Source organism: Ctenopharyngodon idella, chromosome 12 (genome assembly GCF_019924925.1).
Source record: "Ctenopharyngodon idella isolate HZGC_01 chromosome 12, HZGC01, whole genome shotgun sequence".
Taxonomy (NCBI): Eukaryota; Metazoa; Chordata; class Actinopteri; order Cypriniformes; family Xenocyprididae; genus Ctenopharyngodon; species Ctenopharyngodon idella.
In genome coordinates, this window is record NC_067231.1 from 19417469 (window position 1) to 19441884 (window position 24416).

Below are 24416 nucleotides of genomic sequence, written 5' to 3' on the forward strand. Positions count from 1 at the left end.
TTGGAAGATGAACAAAGGTCTTACGGCTGTAGAACAACATAAGGGTGAGTAACAAATGACATTATTTTCATTTTTGGGTGAACTAACACTTTAAGCATGTACTGATCTTCAAACTGGCTTCAGCAATAGTTGCTGTAACATAGCTGTTTTTTCAGATTGTTAAAAAAAAACTTTATGTACAATAATACAATGTTGTCTCATTGTAAACAACATTAGAAATTTTCATATTAAACAGATTTATTTAAACAGGCTAATGTTGCATGCACTTGTGTGCTGCATAACAATTTAGCACAATGAGTTAATACATTGTGCATTCAAATATGAGCCTTACAGTACAACATTTGTGTGTCCAGTCAATCCCAAAATGCACCCCTACAGGGAGCACAATCAATAAGCACATTAAACCCTAGGCCACTCAGACAACACATGCTGGAAATAAAAGAGCCATGATGTCTAACAGACCATGGCTCTATACACCAGCTGGGATTCCATCTTTTAATAGACAGACATAGTTGATAAAACTCGTCTGTCAGGGTTTCTACTAAAATATTAAAGGGTTAGTTCACAAAAAAATGAAAATTCTGTCATTTATTACTCACCCTCATGCCGTTCCACACCCGTAAGACCTTCGTTGATCTTCGGAACGCAAATTGAGATATTTTTGTTTAAATCCGATGGCTCCGTGAGGCCTCCATAGGGAGCAATGACATTTCCTTACTCAAGATCCATAAAGGTAATAAAAACATATTTAAATCAGTTCATATGAGTAGAGTGGTTCAATATTAATACTATAAAGCGACGAGAATATTTTTGGTGCGCCAAAAAAAACAAAATAACGAATTATTTAGTGATGGCCGATTTCAAAACACTGCTTCAGGAAGCTTCGGAGCGTAATGAATCAGCGTGTCGAATCCGCAGTTCGGAGCGCCAAAGTCACGTGATTTCAGCAGTTTGGCGGTTTGACACGCGATCTGAATCATGATTCGACACGCTGATTCATAACGCTCCGAATCTTCCTGAAGCAGTGTTTTGAAATCGGCCATTACTAAATAAGTCGTTATTTTGTTTTTTTTTGGCGCCCCAAAAATATTCTCGTCGCTTTATAATATTAATATTGAACCACTGTACTCACATGAACTGATTTAAATATGTTTTTAGTACCTTTATGGATCTTGAGAGAGGAAATGTCATTGCTCCCTATGTAGGCCTCACGGAGCCATAGGATTAAAATATCTTAATTTGTGTTCCGAAGATCAACGAAGGTCTTACGGGTGTAAAACGGCACGAGGGTGAGTATTAATGACAGAATTTTCATTTTTGGGTGAACTAACCCTTTAAGCAGCACAACTGTTTTCAACATTGATAATAATGAGAAATGTTTCTTACATGCCAAATCAGCATATTAGAATTAGAATTAGAAAGGATGACACTGAAGACTGGAGTAATGGCTTGTTTTACTATATTTATGATCAAATAAATGCAGTCTTTGTGAGCAAAAAGATAAAAATCTTACCGACTCCAAACTTTTGAACGCCAGTAATACATAAAGTAATGTATAATATAATTTTTTTTTTTATTATTTTTTTTTTTTTTTACAAAAACTGCACTTTTTCAGATAGACAAAAAAAAAAAAAAAAAAAAAAGGCAAATAAAGAGAGTTAAAGGTCAATAGGTCAAAGGGAAAATAGTGTGGAGATTTAAAATGCAAAACTGAACCTGTATGTAGAGACAGTAATTCTTTTAAAATCTTTGTAAAGTCTCATAGTGCTAAATAACAATTTCACTTCAACAATGTACTGTAGAAGAAAAATTGGCAACTTGTGTGAAGGCAATTTAGATAGGGCCTTGTAATCCTCAGGTTTCATTTAGTTAAAGTCAACGAGTCAGGATAAACGCACTAGTGTCAATCTGATGACCTGTAACAGGACGTACTTAAACCAACAGCATCATGTCTTGAGGCGTCGCACATGACGGTATGCAGATAGACAGGGTGGAAAAATGGACACCTGGCAGGGGCTTCAGACTGACTATATACATCATCTTTATTCAAACAACAAAGTAACATGCAGACAGCCCACACACAGACGTCAGTGACACAGAGGAAGAATGAGCCTTCAGTCTAAGCCTATCAGGCACCGCTGGCATTCAAAGGTGAGAATGACCTCAGACAGATAAGTGGGTGACAAGATGCCACTGCAGAAGACAGTGCAGGGACTTCTGGGACACACCGGAAGCCAGTGAGCTCTCAGAACTGTCAATTCATAGAAGCTTTCTGCATCTTTCAGATCACACACGCAGATATGAACACCGACAATTGCGTATGGGCTGTGTCCTAATATGAAACCACTTGTATTCATATTACTTGTAAAATAGAACAATTAAAAATAATGGTTCTTCATTAAAATTCATTTCCATCAATGTGTTCAAGTTTCCGAGAAATTGTAATATGCTGCAAAAACCAACATGGTATTAATTATTATTATTTTTTTTTTTTTTTTTTTTTTTTTTAAAGTCAGCAATTTTGACTAACTGCCTCTGATTATCTTTCATATATGTATTTTGATGCAAAACCAAATGAAATAAGAGTAATATTGTTTAGACTGCATTATTTTAAAATGCCATTACTGTATTAAAAAGCCATTGCCAGATATAATACTTGGTTATTTAACGTATACCATGCAATTTAGATGGTGGGGAATTTGTAATATTCTACAAATGTAATAATTTGAAGGAATTACTGTTTATGGGTTTATTAAGGTTAGTTAAGAAATTTAAAATGATAAATAGCTACAAGAGACAGCAACATTATTAAACGGACAATAAATGTTACAGAACAAAACTTGTATTTTAAAGTGCAATTAAAGTGTTTCTATGTTAATTTAAAAGACGTGTAATTAATGCTCATGTTTAGTTTCTTTTTATACACCGAAATGCACTGAAACCTTAGTTACTGTTGTTGTGCACTGAAAATACTGAACAAAATTGCCAGTTGCTGTCATATTAGCAATCAATCCATGTTTTTGCCTGACCCCTGGTGGACATTATGCTCCTCGTATCTTTGAGAGTGTCAATGGCAGGTCTTTTAAGGAACCTTTTTAGGTTACATTCTTTCTGGCACCATCCTTGTCTATCTGTTGAGTTAAAAGCAACAATTAATAATAATATAACCAATAATAATAGTGGTGCTCTAAGTTTCCTCAGCCAAGCACACTGAGCCTTGACATAGCTGTCAAATACTGTATATAATAATAAATGATGTTTTTGATTCATTCTAAATGTAATAAAGACTGAAGTATACTAAATTGATTTTTTCCTATTCTTTAATATTGTACATTTCATTGCCGTTTTAAATAGCTATGCAAGTCATGACTTGAAGGTTTATTAATTGCACATTTGTACACTAATTTTGTTCATCCAGGCCTACACGAAATGGTTGTTCCTGATGTCACATTTCAAACTGTGAGTTTAATTCATTCTTAAATGCCAATAAATATAATATCATTGACTAAAATTAAAAGCTTACATTTGGTTACAAAAAAAGAAGGGGGAAGAAAAAAAAAAAGAAAAGAAAAAAAAGGATGTGAAATCTAAGAGTGCCGAGGACAGATTTCAGGAATCTCCTTTAGTACAAGTCAATGAGGGCCCAAATTAGAGTTAATCCATTTACTGACAAATCCTGCTCAGGTTGAGCCATGGCTTTGCAAGAGAAATAATGTTCCTTTTATGAACTGGTGACCCCTGAATATTACACATGATCAAATAATCCATTTTCTTTATCCAGACTCTTGTTGTTTCCACTGGCACATAAGTACTTGAACTGAAAGGTAATTTAACACCGTCCATAGAAATGTGCGTGTGCAATTGTTAAAACTAAACATATTTCCAGAACTCGCATACATTCTCAATTACCTTTTGGCTTATATATTTTATCCAAAGTGTAAGACAAGGTCAAACTGTCCACCAAGTTTCAGTGTCCTCAACCATAAAATAAATAGAAATGTTCAAAATGTATCCCTCCTGTTGCAGTTTGGTAAAAGCTTCATCCTTGCTCAATGGATTCGGTTTAGTATGAAAACCCTTGGCAATTCATCTTTGCTCCCAAAAGCTCCAAGTTTGTATAGTCTTTTAAAAACTGTGCAAACTGAATTTAATCACAGGGATTTAGTGTCCACAGTGTTGCTGTACTCTGCATTCTTCACCATAAATCCAGGTTTTTAACATTGGAAAATCCAGGATTCTCCCTAATCTTCCAATATGTTCCATTGTACAGCCAAACTTCCCTTCCAGCATCATCCAAAGATTTCCTGTAAGAGAAGGACATTGAAACATTCTACTGATTCCACCTCTAATTCTTATGAATAAATCAGTTTGGGTGTTAATGTTAACTAACCTGAAGAAGCGAGGAATGTGCTCCTCTCCTCTCTTGGCCAGAATTTTCCTCCTTTCTCTTTGCTTTTCCTCCACCTCATCCTTCTTTTTATCAGTCTCCTGTATTTTCCCTTCCTCAAGAAGTCTAAAAACACAAAGCACACTTAAAACAGATGACCTAAAAAAAAATAAAAAAAAAATAAACTGTTCCACAGACTTACTATGTTTTGTATATAATCAAAACAGATGATCCAATTATTTGGGATTCATAAATTTCAATAAAATTAATTCCTTATCAGGCCCCAAAGTCTATGTCTGTTTATCATCGTCTATTATAAAGGGCTTACCTTTGGTCAGGTCGCAAGCGTGTATCTGTAGGGGGCAGCAGGGGCTTAAGGTCAGGAGTCAGCTCATTCATTTCCATTGCAAAGCTAGAGAAGCCATAGTACAGCAAGTAGTTCTTTGGCTGTGGATCTGTAAGGAAGCACAGACATTCTGACAACATCTGCCAACACAAATGTACATCTGATTTACTTGTTCTATCAGACAAAACAGCCAAGAAATCAGAAGAGACCCCTTTTACGTTCCTGGTCTTATTGTGAACAATGTCAACGTGAGTTAAAAGGGCTAGTTCACCCAAAAATGCAAATTCTGTCATTAATTACTCACTCTCATGTTGCTCCAAACCTGTAAGACTTTTGATCATCTTCGAATCACAAATTAAGATGTTTTTAATGAAATCTGAGAGCTTTCTGTCCCTCCATAGACAGCCACACAACTACTACTTTGACACTTCAAAAAGATCACAAAGAGATCGTAAAACTAATTTGTATGAATTGAGCGGTTTAGTCCAAATTTTCTGAAGAGACTCGATCGCTTTATATGATGAACAGTTTGAATTTAGGCTTTTATTCACACATCAGTTGTGGTAAACAGAAGCTCAAGCATGTTTGCTTGATGCGTTCGAGAACCAATGAGGTTCATTCTCATGCATTATGCAGCACGTTTGAGCTTTCGGAAGAGGTTTGTTCTCATGCGTGAAGCAAGTTCGGTTGAGCTTTTGTTTATGTTCACGGATCAATGTTCATATGTGAATAAAAGCCTTAATTCAATCTGTTCATCATATAAAGCGATAGAGTTTCTTCAGAAAATTTTGATTAGACTGCTCAATTCATATGGATTAGTTTTACGAACTCTTTATGAACTGAAAGTGGTAGTTGCGTAGCTGTCTATAGAGGGTCAGAAAGCTCTCATACTTCATCAAAATGATCTTTATTTTTTGTTCCGAAGATGAACGAAAGTCTTACAGGTTTGGAATGACATGAGGGTGAGTAAATGATGACAGAATTTTCATTTTTGGGTGAACTAACCCTTTAATGCATAATGTTGACCAATATTCAAATAGGTATTTAGCAATTTTTGTAGCAAATGCATTCATTCTGGATAATTCCCATTGGATAAAATTAAATTTGTTTCATTTGGAAATGCATCACATCACAAAAGCAATTTGGTTTGCAAACAGCAGCTCATGTTGACTTTAAAGATGATAACAGTATCCAAAAAAAAAAAAAAAAAAAAAAAATGGAAGAAAATGTCAGTACTCACTTGGCTTCCAGACACACTGTGGGTTGGGCAGGGTGTCACAGAAGATCCCCTCATGCCAAAATCCACCAAAACGATGGACGACATTTCCAGTCTCGTCAAGAACTTGACCCTGCACTTCGTTTTTGGAACCATCTGAACCCCAGTAACGCGACTGAGAGGGAAAAAAAAAAAAAAACATTTTCTGCATTTGTACAAAGACTTTACCTATATCTCTAAATTAAAACAAAATTAATAAAATTTAAACAATCAAAATTGAACACACCTTGACAAATGTGATCTTACAGGTGCAGAACGAACTGTTCAGGTTGCGAATGACAACTTCGCCATAGTGCTCAAGGTATCGTTGCTGACTGAGGACATTGTGGATGCACGTAACCACTTTGTTCCATTCATAGTGGTCCCCATATCTAAAAGTACAGTATAATAAAAAAACCAATCAGAATTCCTCCTAAACATTATAATTAAAAAGCCATCGACAGCAAAGTCAAGCAGATACTTGCTTTTTTAGAGTCACATTCACCATCCCTGTTGGCATGATCTCCAAAGATTTGCCCCAAAACTTGTTCTTCCATCTCTGGTCTGCTCTCAGCATGTGAAAGAAATAAAAAGAAAAAAAAAAGGAATGTGATTCAAATTCAGAAATACAGTACATCATAACATCACACAGGCCATAAAACATACCCTGCCAGAAGTTGAAATTGTCTGATTCTGCATGACATGCAGATACGGGTGGATGATGGGAAACCTAAAGGCAAACACAAAACCACGGAGTAAACAACTGCTTGATAGCAAACATATCTGATGTATGATTAGTAGTGACAATCACTTACCTGCTCACTAATGTAGCGGAAGCCTCTGTCCTCTCTGATACACTCAAATGTCTCTCCCAGGACTGGATTAAAAGGTTTGTAACGGTTGCGAAACTGAGCCGTGGCATAGCCAGATATGGCAAAAGCAGCAATATAAACCTTTACAGAGACAAAACAGAAATTTATGCTACTTTTTAAAAAAAAAACATTAATACTTTTATTAAGAAAAGATGCATTAGATTGGTCGAAAGTGACAGTAAAAGATTTATAATGTTACAAAAGATTTTTATTTTAAATAAATGCTTTTCTTTGGAACTTTCTATTCATCAAATAATCCTGAAAAAAACAAAAAAAACTATCACAGTTTCCACAAAAATATTAAGCAGCACAACCATTCTTAACTGTGATAATCAAACAATTTTTTGTTGAGCACCAAATCAACATGTTAGAAAGATTTCTGAAGGATCATGTGACACTGAAGACTGAAGTAATTCAACATTGCCATCACAGGAATAAATTACATTTTAAAATATACGAAAATAGAAAGCAGTTATTTTAAATTGTAATAATATTTCACAATATTATTGTTTTTACTGTATTTTTTAAGTGATGAATATAAGAGACTTCTTTCAAAAACAAAAAAGTAGTAAGTAAAAGTAATAGTTCGCTATATAATTTAGACACATTCAGATATATGTAGTTTTGCTAAAGCTTCTGTAATTATTACCATCCTCTGGTAGGGGTCATCGGTATGATTGGCAGTGTCCAGTAGGTCAGAGTATTCCAGCTCCTCACAGAGCCTCTGCAGCAGGCACACAGGTTCATTCAGAGCAGCTGGCATGGAGACACGGGACAGATCCTTCCCTATGTTGTTGTAGAGGATAGTCATCAAACCAACGTGGCTGTTGTCAGGGCAGACTGCAGGCAGACTAGTACGGCGTCCGGTGCTCTTGATGATGTTCAATTTTGGTGGCGCCTTTGAAAGGCTGGCACGGTATTTGCGTGAAGCCATTGCTGTTGAGTTCATAAGAAAAAAGGCAAAAAGTTAACACAAACAATGTGATAGATTATACGACAACAAGCACACAGTACCATTCAGAATTTTTGGGGTTGGTACGATTTTTTGAAAGAAATCTATTATGCTCACCAAGGCCACATTTACTCAATCAAAAAACAGTGATATTGAGAAATATTATAATTTAAATTATCATCATTTTAATAGTTTTTAAAATAGTTAATTCCTGTGATGGAAAAGCTGAATTCCCAGCAGTCATTACTTCAGTGTCACATGACCCTTCAGAAATCATTCTAATATGCTGATTTGGTGCTAAAGAAACATTTTTTATTATCAGTTGAAAACATTTGTGCTGCTTAATATTTTTGTGGAAACTGACTTTTTTTTTTTTTTCCCAGGATTCTTTGATTAATTAAAAGTAGTTCTGTAAAATGATTAATCACAATTAATCGCATCCAAAATAAAAGTTTGTTTACATATATAAGTGTGTACTGTGTATATTTATTATGTATATATAAATACACATACAAGTTAAGATGTATATTTATGTATTTACAATTTTAAATATTAATTAAATATAATTAATATTATATATAAACTTACATATTTTATATATAAATATAACATTTTTTGTTAAATATACACATGCATGTGTGTGTTTTTACATATACATAAATACACACACATTATGTAAACACTAACTTATTTTGGATGAGATTAATCGTGATTAATAATGATAGCACTAATAAAAAGTAAAAAAAAAATATCAGCCTTTATTTGAAATAGAAATCTTTTGTAACACTATAAATGTCTTAACTGTCACTTTTGATCAATTTAAGGCATTTTTTTCCTGAATAAAAGTATTTATTTCTTTAACAAAAAATATATCTTACCAAGCCCAACTTTTTGAATGGTAGTGTTTATAGACACCTAAAACACCACACTCATATGTGCTTAATGAGCATTTAAATTTATTTTCACTAACCATGAGCCTCATCAGGCTCTGAATTACTGGATCCGTCACTCAGACCGGACTCATCTGACATCTCAGAAGAGCTCGCACACATAAGCTCATCACATGCGTCAAAATACTCCGCCGCTGAGTCAGCCACCGAGGGCGCACGAATAGACGAACTACGGCCTGAGCCAGACTGAGTGAAACAAAGACAGACATGTAGGTAGTTAGTAACTGTGAGCTTGTTTGTATCACACTGCTAATAACAATATGATTGGACAAAAGAGCCTGTTTGGCATATGAAGTAGGTGAAACCCATCAACCTGTAAACAGAAGAAAAAAAGCAGAGGGTGGAGGAGGGAGAGAAAGACAAAAATGGGAACAGGATGAGTAGGTTCTGGGTAGAAAGTGACACACCTTCCTTTGTAGCACAGTACGGAAGGACTCTTCTGAGGAGTTGGAGGACACTGAGAGTTTGTGGATTTGGGTATGACGGGAGTTAACATCTAACTAAAGACACACAACACACACACACACACACACACATCTATGTAGTTAAACAACATATAATGCACTGAAAAAACAAAAACTATTAAACCAGTGGTTCTCAACCGTTTTGACTCCAAGGCCTACCACTGCACATAATATTCAAAGGCACCATGACTTCTCCAGTTGTTTGTGATTTATTAGATTAATATTTAGGATTTTTTAAAAAATATTTTTTACTCAATTTCTATGCCAAAAAATATTTTACAGCTTGGCATAAGTAGAGAAATGTGTATTCATAAAATATATAAAAATGACCATGGACCAAGATTGTATTCATTTATAATTGAACTAATTTTAGTTTTCCAAGTCTATCACACTTTTAAAATGAGGCTACCTCGTATCCACTTTTTTCTAAACAGTGGTAATCCTGGTTCTTCAAAGAAAAAATCTTTTGAGGGGGTGAATTAAAGCATCTTGATTTTAATTTACTTTAAAGCTTTTGTCTTATTTTAAATCAATTTAAGTAATCTTGAGGCCCCCCTAGAAGTTTGTTGAGAACCACTGCATTAAAGCATTTACTAGCATCAAAAGGGGTGTTAGTTTTATGGTATATAGCAGGAGTTTCCAAACCTGCTGCTGGAGAGCCACTGTCCTGCAGAGTTTAGCTCCAACTCATCTGCCTGCTAGTTTCTAGTATGCCTAGTAAGACCTTGATTAGCTGGTTTTGGTGTGTTTAATTGGAGTTGAACTCTGCAGGACAGCGGCCCTTCAGGAGCAAGACTAGACACACTTGGTATATAGCGTACAGCACATTTAATAACAAGATAAGCTGTAGTAAATCTATTCTTTGCATGCTTGCAGGAAATTTCAAGAGAAAGCACTGCACTGTGGGCCTTTCGTGAGGTAACATAAGTCCTAGTTACCTCCGCCAGGCTGCAGAGGTTGTTGATCTGAGCAGAGGTAGTGTGGTGAAGTTCCCTGCTGGACCAGGCATCCTGCAGCCGTTGGCGCTCCTGAGCGAGAGCCTCATGTGCAGTACGCAGAGAGGCATGGACTGAGAGGAAAAAGACATTCAGAAATTAAGTCTAATGCAGCAAATTGGCATAAAATAGGTTTAAATGTAAAAAAATAAACTCATTAATGAGTTACTCTCATACCTTTCTGGGACATGGAGCAGATGTCTTGGTGGAGTCTCTTGCCTTCTGACGAGGTGGAGGCTGGAGGGGTCGCCTGGGTTGAGACATAATCGGGGATGGAGGGGACGGAGGTTCCCAGGTGGGAAGAACTGTTCAGTTGGCTTGATGATAACTACATTAAAAAGGTGGGTAGAAAAGAAGTAGGAGGAGATGTTGGTATCTAAGGTTATAAATGACTGTAATCCACCAAATGTGTACAGCATGTAATATTCAGAAGCTATAGCACATCTGCAAAGACTAAACCACAATATACACTAACATTCAAAAGTTTGGGGTCAGTAAGATTTTTTTATTTGAAAGAAATAATACTTTTATGCAGCAAGAATGCATTACATTTATCAAAATTGAAATTTTCGATTTCAGATATATGCTGTTCTATTCGTTAAAGAATCCTGAAGACTGGAGTAATGATGCTGAAAAATCAGCTTTGCCATCACAGGAATAAATTGCAATGCATTTTAAATTGTGATAATATTTCACAATATTCCTGTTTTTACTTATTTTCGATCAAATAAATGCAGCCTTGGTGCATACTTACCCACCCCCAAATATTTTGAATGGCACAATATGCGAAATGCAATAGGAAAACATGGTGTAATGCTTTTTCTACCTGGTATAATGTGTCGAAAGCAATGTGTCTTGTGCTGACTTACCGATTTAGTAATCCCACGAAATGGCTTAATGTAAAAAAGGAGTTGACTAAATTACTGGGGGTTTTGAAGCTCTAATGCTTACTACACATCACAACACAAATGCCTGGCTATTGTATTCAAAATTATATACACAGAGATCTTTGGGATCACACTGCACATGAATATGGAATAAATTCCATGATAGTTTCCAAACCTCTGAGGAAAACAGAATAATTCCAATGGCAGGGCAATCCGTATTATAATAGCTTCCAAAGCTATCCAAGATATCCTAATATCAAGTAAAAGAACATGTAAACTGAGCAGCCTCACCATTCCAAGAGCCTCAACTCGAGATAGTGTGCGAGAATGACCCCAAATCTTGCCAGACTTCTTCTTGGGCTTGTCAAGAAGAAGATTCTGTGGGTCAAATACATGTGGGAACGTTTACTCACAGGTCCTTCCAGAAACGGCCCATCATCAGCTGGCTCATTTAACTAACCTGCATGCTGATAATCCTCTGGAGGTCTCCATTATTGACCACTTGTCCCGTCTCTAAAGATTGCAACTTTTGGACCAGACGTTGCAGCTCATTCAGCTCCACTTGACAACGGGTAAGCTCTGGAAAACAGCACAAATGCTAATTGTCTGTGCTTATGAATCCCTTTAATACCATTTCACTAGTATTTAAAAACATCACAGTACCTTGTGCACAGATGTCAGGCTCTTGTGACTGTAGCCAAGCTGACACTTTCCCATTAATGGCAGGATTGACACATGGCAAATTTTCACCCACATAAGACACCGACGTGCCCTGGCATTGTTCATAAGACATTCATTTGTAACTTTCATCAGATCAGACAAATACACAATTAACAAAGCATCTATTAGTGTGCATTTATAGGTAAAACCACTTTCTGGGACATGAGGTCTAATCGCTAATTCTACCTGTTCTTAAATTGTGAGGACACATTCTCCTAATCCCCAGTGATTTAGAGGGCAACGTGAAGTCAGCGTAAGAAACATTTTACTCACCATGTCCTGCATGGCACTGTTTTTGTGAGATAAATGACTGCCGTGGGACAGGGCCTGGAGGAAGCCATTGTGAATGTGCGCAGCCTCGTTCTTCTTATACATCCTGTGGGCACTCAGCTTGGTGACCCATATGTAATATAAATCTTGAGTCTTGGCCTAGTTTGAAAAGTAAATTGTGTTCAGTTGACATTTTTGACTGTGAATTTATTTGGTTTATTTGGTGAAATAGCTAGCATAATCTGTATGTTGAAGGTTGTTCCTGTAACTAATTATGGGATTCCACTCAAAGATGCCCATACTTTATTGTCAGCTGAACCTCTTTGGCCTAAAATTGTTACATGGAGTACCCCCTGAATTTTTTTGGAAATTTCAATACAACACATTTGCATATTCATGGTTCTCTGATGTCAGTTAATGGTCACATGACATGCAGATAAACATTAAAATATACTCCATATTTGATTTAAGTGTTTTATCTTGATTGTTTTTATTTTTTAATTTAATATTTTTGTTATTAGCTTTTCATCAACTTGTGAAGCCCCTGCAGTTCCCTCCCAAAACCCCAGGGGTTCATGAACCTCAGTCTGGGAAGAACTGAACAACTATTTGAGTAGCTGAAGAGTGGATGAACTAAAGATCATATTAGCTTTAATTTCATTCAGTTAACGGCAGCAATACGGTGACTTACCTTCATGTGATACAGATTGTCTCCAGCATCCAGATCTATGCGTCTTGCTTTTTTGTTTACTGACATAACTGCGAGACTGACATCCAGTGAACCGTGCATTTTCCCTTTGGAAAACTGTTGAAAAAGTAAATCCCTGAATGTTAAAAGATTCTGGATCCAGGATTGTTGTTAAGGAAAAAAAATAATTAGCATACTTACATCATGTTGGTTTTTTGAATATCGTAGGACCCCTTTATCCAAGACAAAGTATCTCTGTAAGAAAGTATAACTTTAAAGTCATTCAAACATTCTTAACAACAACAACAACAACTACCTGAGAAAAAGATTACATGTAACATCACTTTTTCCTCATACCTTATGCCAGCCTTTAAGAGGCCACTTTCTCCTCTTCATCAAGTAGCCTTCACAGATTCCTGGAGTATTCGCATCCTGCATGTTTTCTCCAGTGAAGTTTATATCTACTGGAAAGTCATCCATTACTTCCCAGTCTTTAATATTCTATTAGAAACAGAGGAAGAAATGAAATCACAGTTACGTACAACAGGGCGTTTCCCATTTAAAACATGCCACATTTAATCCCTATGAACAAAATGTAACTATTGAGCTTGTTAGGACACAAACTTGTTGGTTTGGTTTTCACACTATCTGATTGGACACTTGTTAGGTGTTGAGCAACTGGTTTCAAACACCCACAGGCAGAACTCCCAATGCTAGCTTTTCACATATATACTTGTCAGGAAAATATTTAGGTGTGTTCAAAAATCAGTTGAAGAAACCGGAGTTTAAGAGTGTATACGTCAAGCAGATGGTACAAACCAGCCGTGAGTGGCGTGAGGATGCTGTGCTGCTACTCCTGGAATGAGTGGGACCAGTGGGCTTATGCCAGCCACTAGACACCTTCTCCACACCACTCGCCTGTGAATGGCCGTGGTCCACTGAAGACCCGTGGGAGTCCATTTTAAAAATGTCTTCTTGTGCACTTATTAGTCGAGCTTGGTGTGAATATAAGCTCTGCTAGAGACTCCTTCTCATTGTACACTAGAGCACAATATGTCTGCAAAGCAAAGATTTTTCATTGTTAGCATGTCTTTAATTTATTGGTTAGTCAGACAAGCACGTGGTAAGAAAGTTAATTGTGTACTATATTTTGCAAAAGAGTTAGGGGAAAAATAAGCCATACTGTCGATAACCAGGGTATTCATAGTTTTTAATATATTAATTTCATTCTATTTTACAAATACTATTAATTATTTTAAATAATTTTGTTTGGGAAATAACATGTTGTCTTTGTGATATTGCTCTTAAAGGAACACTCCACTTTTTTTGAAAATAGGCTCATTTTCCAACTCCCCTAGAGGTAAACAGTTGAGTTTTACCATTTTTGAATCCATTCAGCTGATCTCTGGGTCTGGCGGTACCACTTTTAGCATAGCTTAGCATAGTTCATTGAATCTGATTAGACCGTTAGCATCTCGCTCAAAAATGACCAAAGAGTTTCGATATTTTTCCTATTAAAACTTGACTCCTATTTATTCCTATTTAAAACTTGACTCTTCTGTAGTTACATCGTGTACTAAGACCGACGGAAAATGAAAAGTTGCGATTTTCTAGGCCAATATGACTAGGAACTATACTCTCATTCCGGCATAATAATCAAGGAAATTTGCTGTCTTACCATGGCTGCAGCAGGCGCAATGATATTACGCAGTACATTTTGTTAAAAGTGGTACCGCCAGACCCGGAGATCGGCTGAATGGGTTCGAAAACGGTAAAACTCAACTGTTTAACTCTAGGGGAGTTGGAAAATGAGCCTATTTTCAAAAAAAGTGGAGTGTTCCTTTAACTTTTTTTTCCCCCCACACAGTATATGAAAGTACATCGTCACCTTTATATTTTAGGTCTGGTTTTGTGAATGTTTTGTACAACTGAATGCCAACAAATTGTCAGGGTAGAAACACAATCATGGCAAAGGTAACCAGCACAGTGACAGTAAACAAAAACATATTTTTCTCATCTAATTCTGTTATCTAACAGTAAGGATCTGCCTTGGCCAGCACTTCCTGGGCAGGACTTTACCTTCTGCCCTTTACTAGATCACACTAGTTCATTGTCTCATGAATACTTTTTAAATGGCTTAGCACGAAACTCAAGAGAGCATACAGTAATGCAAAGCATGGAAACAAAAATAAAACACTCATAATTACATAATGTAAATGATGATAAAAACTATTAGGTATGGTCTAAGGAAACACCTTTATTGTGGCATATGCTTAATTATATACTGATATATTATAGAAAAATCTGAATATAAGCTATAAGCTAAATGGAATGTCATCAGAGGGGTGTAACAGAAACCAAACCTGTCTTGACAACTCTGACAAGCTCATACCTGCCCATTAAACAAGAATGAGGGCAAATGAGGTGTTTTGTAAACAGCTGAATTAGCAGTTGAGTAATGAACTATTTGTTTACATAATTGTCAATATTCATACATAAAAAGGTAAAAGTAATTTGAACTACATATTCACAATATGCGCATGCTCATGGATGGTAACCTCAAACATGTAATGGTCCCTACGGGAGAGGCTTAGCGTCATTACGATAATTGGCTTTGAATATCCCTTTTTAGCAGCTTGAATAGCTTTTCACCGTGAGCACAGCACGATGACAGGTCACAGTAAATATGATGTGGAGCAGCAGGAAAACAGTGTGACGTAGGCCTACACGTTTGAATAATCATAACAACATCATTAAAAAGGTCAGCTAGATGTTTAGTCCTCCATTTTATTTAATTTTAGATTTTATTGTAATTTAAAAGAACTGAGCATGCTTTTAAAAAATAATAATTGTTAAACAGGCAAAATGCCAGGTTAGGGTTACGTAAAACACCATTAAGTGTGTAGGCCTACCAAAACCAAATAGTGACCAATACAGTGTAAACATTTACACTAACATATGATGAACTCCACAAAATTGAACATATTAAGAAGTCTGGAGGTAAGAAGAAATCTGTATTGTAATGTCTTACTCTGTTTACCAATCAACACATGATCACACACACAAAAAAATGTTTCTGATTTATACAGAACATTTTATTTTTAGAGACTCTTATAGCCAAATACATAGTACATGTTGTAAATGTCAATCTAAGCAATTAAGTTCAAGGATGTGATATAAAACTTATGTTTGAACAACAGAAAATCTTTTCATAGTTAGAGACAATTTAGGGTTGAGTTTTAAGAGTCAATGCTCAAGTTAGGTTCACCACTTGCACTGATAAACGCTGTTATTTTCCTTACTTAATTTCAACAATGAATACAAAAGCCCACTTCAGTATCAGACATACACTTCTACCAATCACCAGCATTTAAAACCACAAAGTTTCTTTATGTATTATAACTCATGCTCTTACCTGAGGTTCCTGCGCTTGGCCAGCGTGTGGTATATTTCTGAGTAATGCTCTTCAAGCGTCTGAGTTTCATGCTTCCCCATTTGTACAACCGTGCGTTACACTACTTGGTATGACAACCGGTTCAACCACTTTAAAACGCAAGAATGCAGATATTCCATTTGCATACCAGAGTGATGTACGGTAAGTTCCCAAACTATCCTCAACTGGTGACTGAACTTCCCCCAAATCCACCCAAGGCTCCGCGCCAAATCATTATCCGCATTAGTGTCTTACAAGCTGTCGGCATTACAGGGAGGTAGGAGGAACTTCACCTACAGTCAGCCATTCAGATGCGTTAATAGCTGAAACTATTGAGCCATTCAGCCATTACCTCTACTGAGATGGGATACAATTTACTAATTTTCAAGTGGGTATCCCCCTGTTGGTTCATATAGGGTATTACATTATGATGAGCATACAGGCCTACATTTTATTTAGAGGTTTTGCACGATTTTTCCTAAAAGAGGATCCATTTTAAAACCAACCTAAAAAGCACACACCGGTGTCAAAATATGAAAAACAGAGACTTCTACAGCGAAACCGGAGCTGTAACAATAAAGGAACGGACCTAGATTACCATGAAGTAATCCAGAGATTAGCACTAATCAGGATCCATGACCACTAGCTAGTGTTTATTTTGGCAGTACTACAAACTTAAACTTATCAGTTTAATACACGTTGATAGGTTTAAAAGTTTCAAAGGCACATAAATATTGACGCTGTCTACTGAAATAAAGGGGAGACCGGGGCTAGTTGTCACACTTTTTGTTCCACTCCAGTGAGTATTTCTCAGGTTTCATTTTAAAAGTCAATATCTGTACATACCTTAAAGATTTGACAACAAAAATCTGTTGCATTTCCACCGTTAATGTTGAAGATGCCGTTCATTGATTAAAGTCGCAACTCTGCATGAAACGGAAGTTGCGACAGTCTTTTCTTCCCTATCGTGACGTATATCCGAGTGAAACGAACAAGAAAAAATGTAGGGCGGGGCTTTATTTGTCCACTGGGATTTAATTGGATCGTTTTGGTTCGAGTGACAGTTAATCCTCCCCTCGCGCCGAAAAACGTTATTAATGAAGAGATGTCATTGCAAAAGGGAGAAGTTTTGATTTAAGATCACGAGAGCATAAATGTTCATTTAAAAACATGATATAAATAAATACTGCAAAATTTCATAAAAACAATTATTGTCCATTTTGATTTCATGGTGATATTAAGCATTTTTTCGACATTTTGTGACATAATGCCGAGCTATATGGGGTTGTCACAAAGGAACCTGCCATTAAAAGCCTATGATTGGCTTTTAAGCAACATCTTAACAGTAAAACAATTTTTAATAGTATATTTAGTGAATATTGTTATTTGTAGATTTTATTAAATTACAAAATATGAGGTAATATTTTATTTAAAAAACATGTCAATAAAAAAAATTTAAAAAAATCACTGCTAGAGAAAACAAACATCTGTAAAATTGGACAGTGAGTAACTACAGTACTGAGATTTAGCCTTTGTGACAAGTAGCCCCAGTCTCCAAAATATGCATTGTGGAAATTAAAGTGTGGCATACTATGGTATACAAATGACCAAAATGCAACTTTAAATAATATCATTTTATTATATGCATGTGGTCAATCTGTTCATCCATGTCTATTTGTAAAATTCAAGCAGCTGCTTCCTGTATTGTAGAAGCATCTTTATTTGTAACAGCATTTGTGGCGTCCCCAGAGCCCTGCTGTTTGACATACTGTTGAAGGAGGGCAGAAAGATGAGCTGGATGGTGTCGTAGCATCGAGACTGTCTGTGAGGTCATCATGGTTAGACCACCAACTAGCTCACCCTGGATAGTGGTCATAGACGGGAGTTTGGAATAATTGAGAACGCCTTGATACGAGAGCAACGTGTTCTCTATACAAGCACCTGAAAGATAAGTTTTCAGAAAGTCTGTGAGATAATACCAACTTTTTTGAATGCAAGTTCATGTATATGGCACACTCACCTAACAGCACCATCTGAGGACTGCGCCTCAACGCTTGCAGCATTTCTTTAACTTTTGGCTCTTTACTAACAAATATGACAGTCTGGCCAACAAATAGAGGCAACATGTTACTGTAAATGCTGTTGTTGAGGAAAGACCTCGTCACCTGCAAAGAAACACAAATAAAATGTCACACAGCAGTAGCTCACATCTCGACAGTGGTAACCATCACTATAGCTTGGCATTACCTGGTTTGGAAAGAACTTGATACTGATATTGTGTCTTTTCAGTTTGTGTTTCAGCTGCAGTAGGTCCTCTGCATTGATTGCATTGTTTTGGACCACAGCAATCATCTTACACTCCTTAAACAAGGTTTCTAGGTCTTTCCTCAACAGAACTGCCAGAGTACTTTCCTAAAAGAGTTGATATATACATTAATGGAACACTTAAAATGAAACACTTATATTTATACTATAAAATTGTATTATATATTTTATAAAATATATTGTATAATACATATTATTATATGTTATTATAGTATGCACTATGGAAGCTTGTTTCTACCACAGAATTATCCTTTTTCTTGCAACTGCAAGTTTAGTCTATACCTCACAATTCTGACTTTTTTCTTGCAATTCTGAGTTTTATCACAATTCTGAGAAAATAATATATAAAGATATATAAACTCACAATTGTGAGATAAAAAGTCACAATTAACATTTATAATTATTCTGTGTCGAAAAACAAGCTTTCAGAATGGGACACTTAAAATAATTATATTTATAAATAATATTATAATATATTATGTAAGTATATAATACTAAAAGGTTAGTTCATTCAAAAATGAAAAAAAAAATTGTCATCATTTACTCACCCTCATGTCATTCCAAACCCATAAGACTTTCATTCATCTTCGAAACACAAATGTAGATATTTTAAATGAAATCTGAGAGATTTCTGTTCGCACCATTTACAGTTCACACAACTACCAACTTGACACTTCAAAAAGTTCATAAAGAGATCGTAAAACTAATCCATATGTATCAAGCGGTATGTTTATATGTGGAAAAAAAGCCTAAATTCAATCTGTTCTTCATATAAAGTGATTGAGTCTCTTCTAAAAATTTTGGACTAAACCGCTCGATCCATATGGATTAGTTTTATGATCTCTTAATCTCTTTAAGAGCTTTCTGAAGTGTCAAATTGGTAGTTGTGTGGACTGTCAATGGAGGAACAGAAATCTCTCAGATTTTATTAAAACTCTCTTCATATATGTTTTAAAGATAAACAAAAGTCTTACAGGTTTAAAATGACATGGGGGTGAGTAATTGATGATATAATTTTAATTTGTGGGTGAACTAACCCTTAAGTATATAATATATTATATAAGAAAAAGTGATGAATACAAGTAGTATTCATGCAGTCTAATTTTGAACTAATGACAATTCACTTGAAATCATTAAATTAAATCCTTCCAATATAGATAGTGTTTAGTAACTACAGCAGTGATCAACCTCTTCAGTCTTTCTGACTCGTCGAACCAGAGCACCAGGAGGAGCTGCAGGTGTGGGGGGAATGTACTCTGTGACAGCCAACAGCTTCTGCTTGAGAATGTGTACTGGCTTTCTGTGACGAGTGACAGATTTGGAGCCATGTCGAACACTTTGGGTTAATGGCAGCCATCCTGTAGTTCGACATATTATGAATATTGGTATAAATAACATTAAGGCTACAAAATATGATATGAATGTGAAGAATGTCACAAATTATTCAGGAATGTCATGATTAAAACATCACGTAATGTTCTCATGAAAACAAATACAAAGGTTTGACAAAAATCTAAAGTGTCAGCATGCATACATAACAGAATGCTAAATATAGAGCGATATACCAAATAACATTAAGTAAACTGTACAGAGTTAAATACACATTTCCAATAAACAGCTCAAAAGAGAATTGCATTGTCCCTGATAGATGATGATGATGGTGATGGACTACAATACAGCGTCATAGTCTCTTTCAGCTGTAACTTTACAATGGAGTTCATAGTTTAAATGTAAATGGTGGTAAATGGCCGATGATTGATTGCTTGTTATATATGGTATTTAGTTCTGTTTTTGGTAAAACTCAACACTGCAATATCAAAACAAAATCTTACCCGCTTTCGAGAGAAGCCTGCCACACAAGGTCGCTGCCATCTTGATCCGGATTTGACGTAGACAGTTTTGTTGTATCGTGATTACAAAATAAAAGTTGTTGCCTGTTGTTATGTTCATGTTTAAAAAAAAAAAAAAAAAAAAAAAAACATAAATATAAAAAGAAAAAATACCTCAAAATCTCTTTTTTATGTTTGCTAGGTTTTTTTTTTAAGTTTACAAACTATACAAAACAAAAGTTTAAATTTTAATCGTGTGGGCTATTCTGAAAATGTTAATTAATTATCGAATATACAATTAACGATTAAATATCACGTATTTATTTCTTTATTTTATTAAAAAATTAAAAGTTGTTTACAAAACGAATTGAGTTTTCATAACATTTACGTAAGAGCGTGAACGTGATGACGCAGTTTTGGAGCTGCAGGCATGAAACGTCTTTTGAGCTTCTGCACGTCTAGGAACATCAGCAAAATTGTGAAGTTTATTGAACACAGGGTTGCCTTGCCAGTCCGCAATCCTCCGTTATTTACCTCGTTTTTCTGCAGGGAATTTACGGACAGCGGCACCAACATGGACCTGAGTAACATGAGAAAGACCTATAAGAGCGATCAGGAGGTGGGAGGCATATATTTTGGGCTTTGTGGGGTTGTTATGTCAGGTGTATGTCCATAACAACAGACCCTATTCAAAAGACGTATTGCACAGAGAAACAGTGATTTTTACATCAAAAGGCTTGACACGAAGAACGGTAATTTTCTGTATTAGTTGTATAAAGCCTTATTAATGTAATTCTAAAATATTGGGCATTTTATTTATGGTCTGCAACTGACGTACGTGCTTTCCAAATGCCTTTGAAAAATGATAATTAATTAAAGCATTGACCTTATGCATTATCAATTGACCTTGAAAGGTGTGCTTCCATCAATCTTTTACTAATTAAGATCATATGCAGAGAATTATGAGAAAGTAATTTAGTAAATAATTAATTTTAAAAATATATATGATAATTATGTACACATACTATTTCTTAATTTCATCCTACAGTGTTTTGAGGAAGATCAGCTTGCTTCTTTAGATCCAATTAAACAATTCGGCAACTGGTTTGATCAAGCCACTAAATGCCCTGAGGTGGGGGAAGCCAATGCAATGTGTCTTGCCACAGCCACCAAGTAAGAAGCTCAGTGCAGTTCATCAGTATATGGGAATATACAGAGTAGCTTGAATTTTTGGCTATGTATATAATAATGCAATAATTCACTAATTTAATTTTGCCCAAACGCAACTTTCTTGTCTCTTCTAAAGGGACGGTCACCCCTCTGCACGCATGGTCCTTCTGAAAGGTTACAGCGAGGAGGGATTTCGCTTCTTTACCAACTATGAGAGTAGGAAAGGTTCAGAGCTGGTGAGTCTTTAAATTAACATTTTATCCAGTTAATTTCCATATGGTTTAAGTTTGCACCTTTATTGCCTTAAAATTACCTTTTTTTAATCATATAGGATAGCAATCCCCACGCCTGTCTTGTCTTTTACTGGGAACCATTAAACAGGCAGGTGAGTGTTTTTGGTTAGAACTCAGACATCAGATCATTATAATATTATATTTGGTTTTAATATTTGTCCCAAAAAATTTTCAATGTAGTCTTGGATTTTAGGACCCCATTGTATTTATTTTAATGTAAAGTTTTGTGTACAAACAGATTCGTATTGAAGGCACTGTAGAGAGAATCCCCTATGAGAGTTCACGTGAATACTTCCACTCAAGACCCAAGAGCAGTCAGATCGGTGCTGTTGTTAGCAGGCAGAGCACCGTAATACCGAGCCGACAAGTGAGTATCACTCCCAACTATCCTATAGGCCTTATGTAGCCCCGCCCCTTTTTCAGTGCTGCACTCCTTGTGTTCTGTCTTATGGTTTGTATTTCCACTGCATGAAGGTAAGACCTTACGGATTTATGAATGAGCCGCTTATTTTAAAATCTTCCCGATCTACTTACATTTGTTATGACATCCGCTTCAAACATTACAATGCTGCTCATGACGACTTTTATTAACTCTACAATAAGTAAATCCACTTCACTAGCTAATTACTCTCAGACAACGATGCCATAGAAATATACAGAGTTACCGCAAAAACCGAAGTTCAAAGACAGTATTCTAAAGATGGCTAGACGTTTGTTTCTCTGTGCACAGGGTATCCTATTTTACTATCGTTAACTAAAACTATTAAAAACATTTTGTTAATTGAATATTAGATGAAAAACTAGCTAAACGAAAATTGGAAATATTCTCTTGGCAACTAACTGAAAAAAAGTTTTTGCAGTTTTGAAAAAAAAGTTGAAGTACTAAAATTACTATTAAAACTGATCTAAAACCAAAAGTAAACTTAAAAAATTAAATTAAACCTAAATAGTAATATTGAAAAAAATAAAAGACATAAAAATAGCTATAATTAAAACTAATATATAAAATATAACAATAAAAGCTAATTCAAAATATTAATAAAAACACGTACACAGTCTATTTCAGCATTCAGCTAAACATTCAAGCACCTGTTTTATTGACCAATTTTTGTGTGTACCCCTTAAAGTACCTGAGAGAAAAGAATGCAGAGCTTGAAGAAAAGTATAAGGACACGGATGTACCGATGCCAGATTACTGGTGTGTAATCTTTGTTTATTAATATCAAATTCCTGTCTCTGTTCTTATTAAAACTTTTGTATTTTATAATTATTACTATTAGTAGTAGTATTATTATCATCACGGATATATTTTTTTCTCTGCAGGGGTGGATACATTGTGAAACCCTTCCTGATTGAGTTCTGGCAGGGTCAGACCAATAGATTACATGACCGAATAGTATTTTTGCGGCCAAAAGAGGGAGAGACTGAGCTGGGGGATATGCAGCATCAAGCAGAGGGGGGCTGGATATACCAACGCTTGTCCCCCTGAAAGTGCGCATGCTGTGAAATCAGCATCATCATCTGTGACATCAATACATCATCATTACTTGAAAGCAGCTGTCATTTATAATGCCATTAGGGCATTAACTGACAAGTGAAGACCTACTACTCCATATTCGTCCTACATTTGTATTGTCTTAACCAAAACCAGGAAGGAGACTTTATTTGTTGATCACTGTAGACATGATTTTATGAATATAAATCATGTGTAGCATTACAAATGGTGCTTTGCTGCAGCGTTTGTCTTTAAGCCTTCAAAACTGATGGTCCCACTTAATATTAAGTGTCTTTACTATGTACTAACATTTAAATTAATCATTTGATACAGTGCACTTACTTGTTTTTACATTGTACTTATATTCAAAAATACTTGCATGTAGCTACAGCTGTAGTTCATTTCTGTAATTACATCTTTAATTACAATGTTGACCCTTTTCTTAGCCCTTAACCCACTTTTAAAACCTAACCATACCATGAAACCTGTCTCTAACCTTACCCATATCCCACCTCTATAGCAGCAAAGGTGTTTTGCAATACATGCAATAAACACACAATAAATACAATATATCTAAAAAAATTTTAATGTAAGTACATAGTAGTTAAAGACTCGCAATATAAAGTGTGACCAAACTGACCTCAACATATTCTTAATCTATTACTTGTAAGTGCAAAGTCTGTTGACTATCTAATGTTTGTCAATAATTGAAAAGCACAGCTGTACTTGCAGCCTTGACTGTTGTTTTAGAGAGCATAGACTTTGGACTTGTCACAACAAAAAACATCCAACATGTTGTTGCTCTGTTTGTACATCATTCATGAGTCATAAAACAAATATTCTTCAAGACAAGTGTGAAATATTTCGATTAAATTGCTTGTTATAAATGTGCCAAACTTAATGTTGACCTAAAATAATTGTCAATTTGGATGTAGTTCTGTGATGACTGGTGACCTTTTTTGTAAACGTAAAACAAAGTAGTAAACCTGTTTAATTTTTGCAGCAATGTCCATTGAGCTTTTTTGCCAGCAGATGGCAGTGGCGTCAAAACAACGTAGGCTCTTTTTGTGCTTTTTCTACGTCTA

The 24416-nt window shown here is 35.6% G+C and overlaps 3 protein-coding genes across 4 annotated transcripts; 1 reads left to right on the top strand and 2 right to left on the bottom strand.

Moving 5' to 3' along the window:
• Positions 1–2017: 2017 nt before the first annotated feature.
• osbpl7 (oxysterol binding protein-like 7) lies at positions 2018–17700 on the bottom strand. 2 transcript variants are annotated; one of them, XM_051914527.1, is made up of 22 exons: positions 17066–17700; positions 13606–13843; positions 13144–13287; positions 12988–13041; positions 12790–12903; positions 12102–12257; positions 11772–11880; positions 11569–11687; positions 11400–11486; positions 10399–10549; positions 10165–10295; positions 9170–9262; positions 8783–8948; positions 7510–7796; positions 6804–6941; positions 6655–6718; positions 6474–6552; positions 6236–6380; positions 5974–6124; positions 4716–4842; positions 4391–4513; positions 2018–4304 (listed from the first exon to the last, which is right to left on the bottom strand). In XM_051914527.1, the coding sequence occupies exons 2-22, from the start codon at positions 13744–13746 to the stop codon at positions 4196–4198; spliced, it is 2688 nt and encodes an 895-aa protein (XP_051770487.1). In that variant the 5' UTR covers positions 13747–13843; positions 17066–17700; the 3' UTR covers positions 2018–4195. The 2 variants fall into 2 exon arrangements, with proteins under 2 accessions (XP_051770487.1, XP_051770488.1); XM_051914528.1 differs by lacking the exon at positions 17066–17700 and adding an exon at positions 16202–17018.
• Positions 17701–17838: 138 nt separating this feature from the next.
• mrpl10 (mitochondrial ribosomal protein L10) lies at positions 17839–20534 on the bottom strand. Its single transcript, XM_051914529.1, has 5 exons — positions 20377–20534; positions 19733–19902; positions 18467–18631; positions 18240–18384; positions 17839–18160 (listed from the first exon to the last, which is right to left on the bottom strand). The coding sequence occupies exons 1-5, from the start codon at positions 20492–20494 to the stop codon at positions 17904–17906; spliced, it is 855 nt and encodes a 284-aa protein (XP_051770489.1). The 5' UTR covers positions 20495–20534; the 3' UTR covers positions 17839–17903.
• Positions 20535–20771: 237 nt separating this feature from the next.
• Positions 20772–24333, top strand: pnpo (pyridoxamine 5'-phosphate oxidase). The gene is made up of 7 exons (XM_051914530.1): positions 20772–20992; positions 21422–21546; positions 21680–21779; positions 21875–21928; positions 22075–22203; positions 22964–23034; positions 23160–24333. The coding sequence occupies exons 1-7, from the start codon at positions 20804–20806 to the stop codon at positions 23323–23325; spliced, it is 834 nt and encodes a 277-aa protein (XP_051770490.1). The 5' UTR covers positions 20772–20803; the 3' UTR covers positions 23326–24333.
• Positions 24334–24416: the final 83 nt, after the last annotated feature.